The 13,891-nt window shown below is 49.0% G+C and overlaps 1 protein-coding gene across 2 annotated transcripts in view; it reads right to left on the bottom strand.

Annotated features, from left to right (window-relative positions):
- Fam53b (family with sequence similarity 53 member B) overlaps positions 1–13,891 on the bottom strand; it is an 81,748-nt gene that overhangs the window by 43,641 nt on the left and 24,216 nt on the right. For both annotated transcript variants that reach the window (XM_033761367.1, XM_033761368.1), the window contains exon 3: positions 11,942–12,720. In XM_033761367.1, the coding sequence (XP_033617258.1) occupies positions 11,942–12,720 (779 nt within the window). The remainder of the gene's footprint in view (positions 1–11,941; positions 12,721–13,891) is intronic.

Raw genomic sequence — 13,891 nt, 5'->3', positions numbered from 1 at the left:
GTATCTCTAGTTCCCTGATGGAACAATCCTGACAGCACCTAGACACTCCACTACTCAGAGCCCCTGGGGCTTATTCTTCCCAAGACAGAAAAGGCACAGCCCCAGAGAACTCAGTATGTCAAAGAGGAGCCTGCGTCCATCCAATCTGTCCTTTACCAGGTGGCACATACAAGGGCCTAGTGAAGGAAAGGGGTCTGAGTGGCAGATTCAAGTCACTTCAATCAAGGCTGGCTCCAATGCACCCCGTACACCCACACCCAAGACCTCCTTTTCTACTGTGCCACAGGCACAGCCACTTACCACAGTGTGACCTCTAGCCTGTCACTTGGCCCTTAATCCAGTACGACCTCTGGACTGTGACTGCCCATAACGGGTGCCATGTCATGCAGCCAGAGAGCACTGATACCCATGGTAAGGATAACACAGTCACTGTATCTCAGAAACTTAGTACTCACGAAGAACAAAGTATCTCATTAATGATTTACTTATATTGATTTACGTTGAAATGATCCACTTTTGAAATGATTCATTTTTTAATATTGGGTTAAATACAATATATTATTAAAATTAATTTCAGTTGTTTTTTCTTCCTTTTAACTGTGGCTACTAGAAAATTTAAAACTAGGTTTGAGGCCCACATTCTCCTAATATAGTCTCCCGGCCCCAGCGCATGGGGTTGCCCCTCAAGGTAATGGCAATGATACCTCTACTGATGCTTCAGTGGAAGTCTTACAAGAAACAGCCATCCTGATTCACATTCACACGTAGTGGAAAAAGCAATAATGGCAATGGTGATGACGCTGTCCTCGAGGGCACCAGACACACCTGTTTTCTCAGTGCTGTGAGAACACTCATTAGGTTGCTGAATGTGCATCACAGCGAGACGATACAGGCCCAGTAAGGGCAGTGACTTGCCCAGGGCCACCGCCCAATGAGTAGCTCACTAGAGCTCTGTGCCAGGCCCATCTGACTTGGAAGAACCTGGCCAGCCCCTGCCTCTGCTTCCTGTTGTCCTAGGACTAAGACAGGTGCAAATGCAGGGTGTTTGCTGGGTTGTCCTTATGAATCAAACTGAAGATCTGGGGTCTCTACCGAGTGACAATTAGCCTCAATCCTTTCAGATGAGATCTTTCTCTTGCCGAACAAATACCTCACATCTGCTGCCCAAATGGTGGCTTGCTTTCCCTCCACAGGTGCTCCCCTCACTATTGGGGCATGACTGAATGCAGCTACCACCTGAGTCTTTGTGCAAATTTTACCTCATCAAGGAAGTACCCTGTCCCTCCAGTCTACAGATGTCCACTTCCACCTCCTCTCCTCCCAATTCTGCCAGCCTGTTTGATTTTCTTCATAGCACATGTCACCATCTGAAGCGACCTTGTCTGTGCAGGAACATCCCTGGGGCCTAGCCACCTGCAGGGGCCCAGCAGACTCAGGTAAGGACCTGCCAAAGGAAGAGCAAATGGTGAAGACTGAGAGGGGAACTCAAGAGCAACCTTCCAGGGTGTTCAAGATGCCGTAAGGCACTAGAACACCTGCAGAAGAATTCCAACAAGAGCTGAGGTTGGACAAGGGGGGAAGACCTACCCCTCCTGTCTGCTTCCCGTGCTGTCACTGTCATCCGGACACACAGCATGACTCAGCAGGGCAGTGCACTCGGTCCAGCCTCAGCAGCTGCTCCTGGTGTGGTGCACACTCCAGCACACTCCGATCAGCCTCACTACCACCTTCTACACGGCCCGGCCCAAAGGGCCCGTACACTGCAGACTGCCAAGCACATGGAAGTGTAGCCTCTGCCTTATGGTCCCCGGCCATAGGAGGAGTTTCCTGCAGTTTCTCCTCTGTGCCACCTTGGGCTCTGCTCTCAGCCTTTGGGCTCAGAAACTGAAGTTAACAACCAGTCTGTAAATTCCTTGAACCTAATGGGTCGCTTCTGACTGGCCTTGCTGATCGGGGGGCTGCTGCACTCTCCCTACACACAGAGCCCTGGCAAGGGGGTGGCTGTCCCCATGTACACACTACAGCTCCACAAAAGCCAATGCAGGATGTGGCCTTATAGTGTCCAGGAAAGGACTGGGGCCTGATGACCTTTAGCGACACATACTGATGTGAACTCACTGCTACTGCTCACAAATTCAGCTTCTAGTGCTTGCATTGCATTTTGGAGCCAACCATTTCTTTTGTTTTCAAAAAGAGTTACCCTACCCCCTCCCAAGAGGGAATTATCCTAATGTCCTACTCTATGTAACTTTCAAAGGAGGCATTGTTAGTCCTTTGGCCATAAATAGGCAATGAACACCCACTCTGAGTCTAGTCAGACCAGGCCCCCACCAGCACAGCGCCTGCGGCAAAGAGTTTGCTTTGCCATGTGGCATCTGTTTGCTCCAATTCTCCACTGCGGCTTGAAGCTGCAAAAAAGGGTGGGACTCCAGGATGGCTGAAACCACAGTGATGTTCTTGAAAAATGGGCTCCTATCAACAGGGAGAGGCTGTTGGTGTAGTGTTTGGGATGTCAGAAGACCATGGTGCAAAAAGCAAAACAGGGTAACTTAAGGCTCTATGCTACAGTGGACCCATGGAGGCCAGGAGGCTGCGTGATCTTGGGAACAAGCACAGACAGGCATCAGGTATGCTCAGGTCATCAGTCACACGTCCACTCGGGAACCTTTGTTTCCTGCTCTGGCCCTCACTGGGGCTCCGAAGGGTCCTGCAGATGCTATGCTCACCAAGGTGTTTCAGAGCCTTCTGGGGGAAAATTACCTTGATATCCCTGATGAGGGAGTAGGAAATGCTCCTCATCAAGACAGGGGATGCCAAATCCTTCCGGGGTCTGTCAAGCATCCCCCACCACCTTTGCATCCTTTGAGGCCCAGCTGAAGATTATCCAGCTTTACTAGGAGATTTAGAGAGCCCACTGTAGGCCCCTTGTTTTCCAGAGTCGCTGCCCCAGCTGTTGTTGACTGACCAGATGTGGCACAGCTGAGACAAGATCCAGCATGACAAATATTCAAACCATGACAGAATCTTCCTGTGACCCTAAGCCTTCCAGCCCTCTTCTACCCCAGTTTGGAGTGGGTAACCCAGCTTCAGTTGGATAAGGACATAAAAGCCTCTTCAGACCAACTGAGCCTCCACAGAGGGGAAGGAATAACCCTGGCTGGCAAACCACTGGGGCACAAGGATTGGGGGTGAGACGGTTCCATGGATACTTGTAGAAACAAAGTGAGTCATGGTGATGCACTAGACTTTGTTTCTACTGAAAAAAGATCAAGAAGAAATACAGTCAAAGGAGGGCTGCAGATCAGATAACAAAAGGGATTCACAATCAGCAAATCCTAAACAGGGTAGCTTAAAATAAATTACCATTTTGTGGGGGTAGGGTGACTGATTCTCTTTCCACTGAGGCCTATGCCAAGTGAGTATGAAGCCAATAACAAGATTAATCTTTTGTCAGGACCACTGGTTCCACCTCCAGAACATTTCTTGAGGCCATGTCCATTTCCCCCACCTAGTCCAGCCTATCATCACGTTTGCCAACAGTCTCTTGGCCAGCCTTGCTGCCTCCCAAAGCCCCTCAGTCCACGCTGCTCATCTCAAGAAGCCATTTAGGGCATGCTGTTGCTCCCTTACTACAAACCTTCAAATACTTCCACCCCACACTCAGAATAAAAGTTAAAATAGGACCTACTAAGAAGTCCCACTGTGCCCTCATACCCTCTGCTTTGGCTATGGGGGCTCCTTCTAGCCACTTCCTTGTGCTGATCTCTGCACATGTGTGTCCATTACCTGGGACACTGCTCTCCTCCATGGCAGATTCCTACACACCCTTCAGACTCAGTCAGAAATCGCTTCCTCCTAGAGGCTGCCCTGAACACAAGGCTCTGGCTGCTGTTCCTGCCCCTGACTTGTTTCCCTTATAGCACTGATTCCAATGTGCTCTGAGAACAGGAAGCCTGGATTCTTTCAAAACACTTCCCAGCACACATATAGCATCCAGAAAGAGTATATGTGTCGCTGATCATTCACTCCGCCACTAAAAACAAGATGGGATATCAAACAGGGATGTGGAACTGATCTTTAATAACACGCGCCTTAGAAATATTCAGCACTATATATAAGAGTTTTCCCACACACTTCTGAAGCAGTCTTGTACCGAACTCAGCATAATTCACCCCAAGTTCTCTTTGGTGCTCTATGGGTACAGCACCAGTGGACACTCACCTTAGGACTTGGAGGCAGGAAAGCTGGGCTCTTGGACCCCTTCTCCATCTCATCTTTCCTAATCCAGGCTCTTGACCAAGAAGCCTCAACTTGCAATGCCATCTCCACCTGCGATGAGCCAGTCCCTGCGATTCTGCAGAGTTCATGCCTGCTATGGAGCAAATTCAGACTCTCTGGGGCAAGGGCCAGGAATATGCAGCATCCTGGCTACCTGTATGTCAGGGAGCTCTGACATCCATGGCCGTATTTGGGAAGGTATGAACATGGTCAGAAATCCCAGGCTCAGAAAAGCGGGACAACCATCTCACAGTCACAGTACAGCTACATGGCAAAGAAGGTCCTCAAATTCCAGTCTTCTGACTCCAAAAGCAGCTCTGTGCCAACGACAGGCCACACTGTGCCTCCCTTACACTGTGCCAAACAAAACCCTCAGATTAGAGAGACCAGACCCAGACCCCAGCAACTCAATGAAACCTGTGGGTAAGCTGCAGGACCTTCTGGGCTCAGGCCCCTCCCCTGGGGAACAGGAACAGGCAAGGACCCTCAGAGCTGCAGAGAGGGGACATACCTGAGGTGAGGGGACATACCTGAGGTGAGGAGCACTCACACCTAAGGAAAAGCAGTTCCCTTCTTTTGACAAACTTCTCCCTTGCATCTAAAAATCCAGGTCCCAGGTGACACACTTAGCACTTATCCTGAGCAAACAGAGTCTGAGTGCCAAGTGTCTTACACGAACAACCTCACTTAATGCAATGAGAGAAGGCACTGCCATGCTACCTCCTGGATGGAGGAAACTGAGGCACAGGAGAATTTAAGTTGTTCAGGTTAGAAGAGAGTTAGGCTTAAGCATGAGGACCACTCCCCCATGCACCTTCTGTCCCCGTGTTTCTCAGCCCATGTTCTCTGTTTCTCCTTCAACAATCTGAGAAGCATATGAGGGTTTCTCTCAACCTCCCCTGTGGGGCCTTAGAATTGAGCTGGTCAGAGGCAAGGGCTACCTGGCCCACAGGCCCTCCCCACAATGACCACTCAGAGCAGGGCTGAAGGTAGCCTCAGAGAGGTTGCTGCCTGGGCTGGTCAGGTTCCATTCTCCTTCCTGTTCACTATGGCCTCCCAAAGGTATGACCTCCTCGGGTCTCCTAGCATGCCGAAGGAGCTTCAGGGTCTCTCATCTGGACAGCTGCCTTAGGAAGAAGAGGCACCCACTCCAGAAAGCTCAGGAGCCCCCAAGAGCGTCATCACCTCATCACTGCAAACACCTTCTGCTCAGAATGGCTCTCAACTGACAGGTATGGTGGTGTACACCTATAATCACAGCTCTTTGGGACAATGGAACAGGAGGATCACAAGTTTGAAGCAGGAGGGTCACAATAAAATGAAAGCCTATCTCAAAGCTCAGTGATACAGTATTCATGGATTTAATTCCCGCTACCAAAAAAAGCAAAATTAAATAAAAAAAGAATGGCTCTCAATTGAGACATGGAAAATCACCATGTGGCATAAAAGCCACCTCTATGACACATCCCCAGCTGAACTTTTATTTCTCTCTTCCCCTAAAGATCAAAGCTATTCTGTCAACTGGGCTCTGATCCGAGTCACCTTAAGCACATTACTTATACAACCTAAGAACGGCAACTAGGGACAGCTAAGAGTGATCCAGGTGGCTAAGGAAGGGTTTCCTCAAAGTACAGGGACTCTTTGGTCCTACAATACCAGTAACACAATTACTTATGAAACAAGAGAAATAACAGGGGTCGAGCTCCCCATGCTCAGCATGTTCCATGGCCAGCGGGATCCTGGCCTGCCAACAGTGGCAAGCCCAGTGGCCTCACCAGTGTCCCCTGATACAAAGGAGCTGCAGCAGCAGCTATAGGAGCAAGGCCTCAAATTTCTGTTAGTCAAAGCTGCAATGTTCAAGTGCCAACCACATATTGGAACCATGCTATGTGTATGACCCTTCCTCATCCCAAAGTGAGCACCCAAGAACACACAGCTCACAAGTGGCAAAATGGGGACAAAGCCCCCAATCCATTTGCCTCCAGTGCTCCCATTTCACACCACCACCATGTCCCATGAGTGTCAGTTAACAAGAAAGCCCAAATGGGCTGGTTTTCACCCAGGCCAACCACAGTAGGAGAAACAATGAACCTGGGGTCAGGAGGCCCCTGTTCCTGCCTTCTGGGGCTCCCTGAGTAAACGTGTGGCTCGAAGCAAGTCATCAACTCTCCCTGCACACTACAAACCTCACCCTGGAGTGAGGGGATGAACCAGAGCAGTGATAGCAGGTGATGTTCAACTACGGACCAATTAGTAGAGACTACCAAGATGGCCTCCTCTGAGTTCACCTGAAAAGACTGCCATGATAAATTAGCAATGCCTGTCAAGAGCACAGAAGGAGCATGTTAGAACAGTGCTGCCCAACACTATCACTGCTCAGCATCCACAAACTCGGAAAGTCCAAGTCCTATAGGTGCTTTCCTTCATTCAAGTCTGTCCCACCTGCTTCCAAATCCAAAGCAACCATTCCCATATGCCTATAAGGGATGTTTTCCCTTTACTTTTACTTAGCATTTCTTTCATTCCAATTGGAATTCATGGGCTCTCCAAGCCTGCCTTTCTCAGCAGATCTTCAGCTTATGTGCATTTCTCATTGTAAAGTGTGATCCAAATCTGATTTCTATTTGCCATTGGCACAGTTCCCATTGCAGTAGGAAGGGGGATAATGGTGCAAGGCAGCAGTGTCTGGCAACTGGCAGGGTGGACAGAAGGCCACGAAGACTCAAGCCAACCAGATCAAAACCCAGGGACTTGGCCAAGAAAAAGCACAGCTGGCCTGCAGCTGCCAAGACTACCTGGACAAGATCATTCAGCTAGTGGCATGAAGAGTCATGCCACCCTACGCGGTGACGAGGAGGACCACTGATCCTTGTTTAAGGTTGTCCCACAGAGGAGAGGAAGGTTGGCCAGAAGGAGATTCACCCACAAATGACTCTACCCAGCAAAGAGCCATGAGTTATTGCTAAGCACATGTCACAAGCCTCTGCTGAGTGCTGGATAACAGCCCCTAGGCCAGGGGAGACCCTGTGGCCCTGATCAACCCAGGTCCCCTCCACTCATCAGTAGTACCCCAGCTCTCAAAGACTTTCTAAAGATGTGCTGCCCTGCTAGTTTGCACCTCATGCTCCTTCCATACCCCAAACTGCCCTGGCCAGCTTTCATGGGTCCTTCAAACATCTGCTAATGAATTCAACAGTTGCTGCCTGTTCTGAGGCCTCCTCAGAGAAGTTCAGGGGATACAGCGTGAGGGCAGCTGCAATCAATCAAACCTCTGTTTTGGCACCCCAACCCCTCCCTATGAATGTATTGCTTCTGTCTGAAGCACTGTTGAAAAATATAATTTGTTTCTCTTTCAAGCTAACCAGCCTGGAGTTAAAAATAAGGGACGGACTAGGTTGCCCAGGGGCATAGCATTCAATGGGTAATCTTATTAATTGTTGCTTTTTCTGTAATCTTTACTTATACATCCACTGCACGTTTAAATGGCCACAGATAGCTCGAGTCTTGCCAAGAGACAATCACTGCTTGATGGTCACACCAGGTCTCAGATAAACAGTCACTAGCAATGTCAGCAAAAGTACTGCTGATAGACAACTCCTGTGCTCAGGCTAGGCTCTGCCCTCAATGACACACACTGTTGTTGTGAAAAAGAGAGGCGATGGCTTCACAAAAAGCCCCAGGCAGCAGGAACCTCAGAAGACCATGCAATGAGAAAAGCAGCAGAGAAAGGGCAGCAGGATCAGAGCGCACCGATCGGAGCATTCTGGGCTGCCTTTAAGCAGCTCCCACTGCGGAGTCAAGTAGTCATAATCTCAACTACAGTGAGGGTGAACAGTTCTGCACTTGTGCCTCTTTCCCCTTCGGGGCTTTCCTCACTACAGTCAAAATCCCTCACTCAGGATCCTACGGCCTTGTTTGGTGTCCCTGCCTACAACTATGGCATTGGGGTTTAAGAAGACATGAGCAGGGGTCCAGGATTTAGCTCAGTGGTGCCGCTGCCTGCCTCGAAAGCACGAGGTAACAAGTTTGATCCCCAGTACCAAAAAAAAAAAGACATGAGCAAAGACAATGTGAAAGCAAACTGTACACCCCTGTCCCCTGTGTGTCGTCCTCATACTGAGAGGACAAGGGCCGCTGTGCAGTAATGACAGCCATGCCCCTGGACGTGGCTGGGAAGAGGTGGGCCGCTGGTGAGCTCCTAGGCTATTTCCACCCTAGTTTCAAGGGCAATGAACATGAGACAAGAATGTTTACATACGGCCAACTTCCTTTGGCAGAGGGTGAAAATCTGATGATGTCACCATTTCATAACTCTCAGCTCTCAACGTGGAGATCATGGCAGGCTCCTTCCCATTCACAAAAGAAAAAGAATGAGGCAAAAGAGCATCAAGCAAGAAGCAGAAAATGATAAGGTCAGAAAGGGAAGAAGGGAAAAGGATCGGGGGGGAAAAAAAAGGTGTTCTTATAAGACACTGAGTGTGACCCTAGAGCACGCACCTCTACCTCTGTTCTGAGTTGCCTACAATGAGCTGCAATCTCCTACAGGCCCTGTGACCACGATGAAGTATACTGGATAATGCATGCATGCACATGTATGTACACACAGAGATACACAAATACACATGTGTGCACACACACAGCTGAACACAGTATATACACGCTCACTATTTCTCTTCATTCCTCCCATTGGTTGGTGCTGTGTTGGTGCTTGTGGTGTCTGCTGCACACAGATGTTAAGCGGTGTGCCGAAGGCTCCAGCCTCCTGTCCCTCTCCTGAAGGTCTTCTGGTTTGTCAATGTCCCCTCTTAAATACAGACCCAAAAGAAAGCACCATGTTCAGAAGTGACCTAGTGACCACCAAAGCCTCAGTTTCCTCAGGAAGCGCTGGAAGGGACAAACCCTGAGGTCACACCTGCTTCTATCACGAAGTTTATACCCGTCTCTTTTTCCTGCTAAAACCAGCTATGATGCAGACAAAGTGAGGCAGGGACCTCTGAGCACTCTGCCCTCCCTTGCTGTCTAATTTCCTTGGCCGTTCTTCTCCTGGTGGGTTGGAGGGAATCTGATTCCCACTGTCTCTAGAGCCAAAGAGAAGACTCATTCGGAGTCTCACGGAGGTCTGCTGTAGGCCCCAATGCCTGGCCCCTATCAGCCTCTCTGGGGACCTAAGGTATTTTTATCTGAACACTCAGCTGTTCCAAAGGTTTAACCAAATAGGCATTTTGTACCTTTAATCTGAAGTGTTCACACACCTGGCTCTAGAAGCCACGAGCAAAAGGGCTCCTTCACAAGACTGCTCAAGTGGAACAAATGCACAGACTAAGATCAGAGGCCCATGAAATAGAGTCCAGAGTTAGCTTAAGGACATATAGGCTGGTACCAACGCTGGGAACAATCCTTCCACAGATATACAAAGCCACCTACAAGCCTCTCCCATAGGAAGGAAGATCTTGCACACTTCCTGGTAGTTACAAATGCTGAGTACAGAGTACACAAAGGATAGTATCTGTGGGCAAATGGTCTATCCCCAGCCAGCCCCTGGCAATGTATCCCAGCAACAAGCCCGCTTGTTGGGTACCCTGACTCAAGGTTCTACACTAGGGTCCTGGCTAAGTAAGGATTTCCCTAGGCCTGGTTTCCTACACCTCCTAGAAAAGCAAGGCCCATATCCTAAAGCCCTAGATCATCCAGTGGGAAGTTGAGGCAGGCAGAGCCACAGAACCCCATGAAGAGGGCAGGCTACAGTTGGATGCTTGGTGGGAGATGGCTTAGAATCCATGGCCCCATCAGGGGTCTGGAGACAGGCTGCTGGGTACACGTGCTTTCCTTCCCAGGGGCCTCTGCTTTCCCTGTGCTCCGGCATACCACAGACTAGCTGATGAGCAGGTGGCTGAGGAGAGACAGGCTGAATTAAGGCAACCTTCTGGATCCAGCACGCTACCGGGATCTTGGAGACGTGCCTGAAGCCGATGAAGCAACCTATACATCTGGGCATGGCCCAATCAACTGATACATTTTTAAACAGTTTCAACTCAAGTAAGGCTGGAAAATATCTCCAGTGATGCCAATTGTGTTATTCCAACCAGTGGCTAGTAAAATATAATAACACATGTAAGTTGTTTTTATTACCCCTCTAGCTTATTAGCTAATAAAATAAGCCCAGCATTAAAAATTTAACTGAGGCTATGTATCACATCCAGAACTCAAGGCTCTGGATTTCCTTTAGGAGTCACCCAAAAATGTCACCTTTCCGGCCTTTTTGCTTATTTAAAGCCTCTGAAAAATAAACTTTCTCTTAATGTTCAATGCATATGTCCAACCACTGTCCAGCAAATCAAACCAGAAATGTCAGGTATACAAGAAGAAGAAAGGAACACATTTTGTGCAAAGATGGAAGACAGAGAAACTGGATGAGAAGCATGAGCTCTGGGGCCCATGGGTACAGGAAGACACAAGCATGTCATCGACACTACCACCAGCTGCCCCAGCTGGGGCCTGGGGTCCAGAAAGTCTGGACTGAGGCCAGGTATGCTCTGGACTGGACATATCTGAACCTTTTCTTCTGTGGGGTCCTCTAGGCTAGAAGGAGAACTAAAGGGGAGAGAAGAAAACTCTATAAACTGACACTGTTCCCAATTGAAACAGAGTGGACACCAAAGCCAGCCTTACACTGAATCTGGTGCTGGTGCTGCAAGAGCAAGGCTATCCACACAGAGACCATCCTCTAGCAGGATCTCCAGCTCTGCAAGCTGAGAGGTGACTGATGTTTCTAGTCATTGGACTGGAAAAAGGACAATGGTCAAACACTTGATACTGTGCAACATGGCTATCTAGATGGACACGGTTCTCCCTTCTATATCCATAAAGTCAGTGGTCACAGAGCCAAACAGATACCTTGGTCTTACCATCACACTCACACCCTCTGGCCTCCCTGGCAAGAACCAAATGGAGACAGCCCTCAGATCCAAGTCAAGAGTGTATTGGCTTCAAGTCCACCTCATTCCGGTTGACACTGGCGACCCTGCCTTCAGAGCCCCGAGACAAAGAAGATGAAGTTCAAAGGACAGGGCTTTGTGGGCAGAGGTTTCTAACTACAGGAATGGCAAGAACAGACGTGGCACATAGGATGTTGATCACATTTCTTGGCAGTTTAACATTTTCAACAGTTTAATCAAAGGAATATGCCCACAACCCCCTGCTCTGGTCTCTAAAACCATGACCGTGACCCTGATCTTAGGATCAGCATAATCTGAGTGACAATGAAAGTGAGCATGTGTCTCATAGCAGCCTCCAGGGTAGATCCTGGAAAGAGGGCTCCTGGGAAGGGCAGGAAAGGGACTACAGTGTTTGGTCATACTGGACTGCCTGCCAACGCCTGCCTTTCACCATCTGTCTGTTCTTATACCACTAACAGTGTGCGGCACAGGGAAAGAGCATGTCTCTCATTTTAAACAGAAAGAAATAGACACTTAAAAAAAAAAAGCAATTTGAAATCATCTTCCTTTGAAGAGGATGTGTAAAACAAGGGAACTGACCCACTCCTGGGCATCTCTGTAAACCAGCACTGTACACTTGGCCAGGACAGACCAAGACCAGCAGAGGTTCCCATGAGCACAGCACAGAAATGCTTTTGAAGCCCCCTCTGCAGCACTGGGGCACTTACCTGTGCCATCTTGGCAAGGTCTAGGGAAGGCCTCTGCTCCTGCACATCTTCAGGGCGCCGCCGTTTCACACCAACCTTCTTGTCGTTAAGGACACACGGCTGGGAGCGGCTGCGGGACAGCCCGCTGGAACGTCTCACCAGCTCTGGCGTTGAGGCAGGTGTGCTGTTGGCTGAGGGAGGACAATATTCTGTGAAGGAAAACTGCTCATGTGAGCAGGAGAGGGACCGCTGAAGGTCTAGCCGGCCCCCACCCACAGGGTGTGGGTCAGGGCTCCAGGGGTCGCCTGCCCATCCACAGGGGGGTGAGCCCAGCACTCCTTGGCTGCTGGGCTGTCCCCCAAAGCGATGTAGTCCCGCCTGGTGGCAGGGCGAGGACAGCCCATTGGCGCGGGAAGGGAGACTGAAGCTGGAGCTCCTCTGCATGGTGCTGGCGCCATTGGAGTAGCGCTGGACACTGCCACCACTGTAGCACCGTCTCTTCTCCACAGGAGTCCAGACTTTGGACCCCAAGGGCCGCCATGATGTCCGGCAGCTAGACATCTCATCAGAGAAGGACAGTGACCGGCACTGGCGCTTGCTGGGGGGTGCTGAGGGGTTCCCATTGTGGTCACTGATGCTGAGGTCTTTGATCAGGCTGGTCACTGCACAGGTGGTCACTGCCTCCCGGTGCCACAGTGAGCTATCCTGACACTTTTCAGGCAGGCATTCCCAGATGCTGGCGCTCGGTTGGTCAATCTGAAGAGGACATTTCCTATCCAGGTCTCGCCATCTGTCATTTTCTGATGCATAAATGACAAAGAGAAAACAGGTTTTGAGAGGCCTTCACACCAGCCCTCTAGCTCTACACCAACAGCCTGTTTTCCACATAGCATTTTGGAGACAGACAGGCCCTTAAAAATCATCTAGTTCAGCTTCACTTTACAAATGAGAAACTAAGGCTCAGAAAGTGGACGAACTCCGGGTGTGCTGAGTTGGGAGCAGAGTGAGGCATAGAATTCAGATACACCCTTTGGGTTCCTGACAGAGTTTTCTTCCCAGTATACCATACTGCCTCCCAGGAAAATGTGAAGCAATGTTTTCAATACAGAATTCTTTCTCATCTTACAGATGGAAAACTAAACTACGTATCAGCTAAGTCTCTTTTTTGTACTGGGGAACAACCTGGGCCCTTGCGCTTGCGAGGCAGGCAGACAGCAGAACCACTGAGCAGAACCTATGTATCAGCTAAGTCTCTACTCAGTCCTCAATTTTCTTAGGATGGGATTTGACTCCCTAGACCACAACCAAAGTACAGCCCTCCAACACTTCAGATGATCATGGTCAAAATAGGGCTGGGGTACTGCTAGGTTAGTTTATCTTAATTCCATCTTTAAAGCACTTGCTGAAAATAGAAAATGGATCTTTTATTGATTTATGTCCCTTCCACCAAAATGCTCAACATCAACAAGAGTGGCCAATTATAGCACTTCCTCTGTGTTCACTTGACTTCTTGCTGAAACCGAGGATATTTAAAGTAATTAAAGTCCATAAGAGCAAGTCTTGGGCTGCACAGACTTAAGGGTACAATTTGAACTTACACATGTCTGTACTCGAACGTATGAATAAATAAGCTAACCATAATATGAACTGATGAATTTGGACTTGAACTTTCATTTTAGTGAAATATTCAAAAGCTATCTGTTGTTTTTCGATAGGCTTCATGCTAGAAATTCCAGATGATGTGAAGATAAATTTGACATGGTTCTTGCATTCAAGTTTACAAAAGCAAAGTCAAGAAACATGCTGTGCTATAGGAGTCAACATGTTAGCACCGTATATCTTCCAAAGCCTACATATATTTATAAAATGTGCAAATGTAAATGGATTGAGTCAGGCAGTCAGCAGAAGTGAAACATGAAACAAAAGTTCAGAGGCTCGCTCTCTCTCTCTCTCTCTCTCTCTCTCTCTCTC

The sequence above is a fragment of the Fukomys damarensis genome, unplaced genomic scaffold (genome assembly GCF_012274545.1).
Source record: "Fukomys damarensis isolate Sample0158 unplaced genomic scaffold, DMR_v1.0_HiC HiC_scaffold_8, whole genome shotgun sequence".
In the NCBI taxonomy this organism is placed as follows: domain Eukaryota; kingdom Metazoa; phylum Chordata; class Mammalia; order Rodentia; family Bathyergidae; genus Fukomys; species Fukomys damarensis.
The sequence above is the reverse complement of the archived record's forward strand: the minus strand, read 5'-3'. Positions and strand labels throughout refer to the sequence as shown.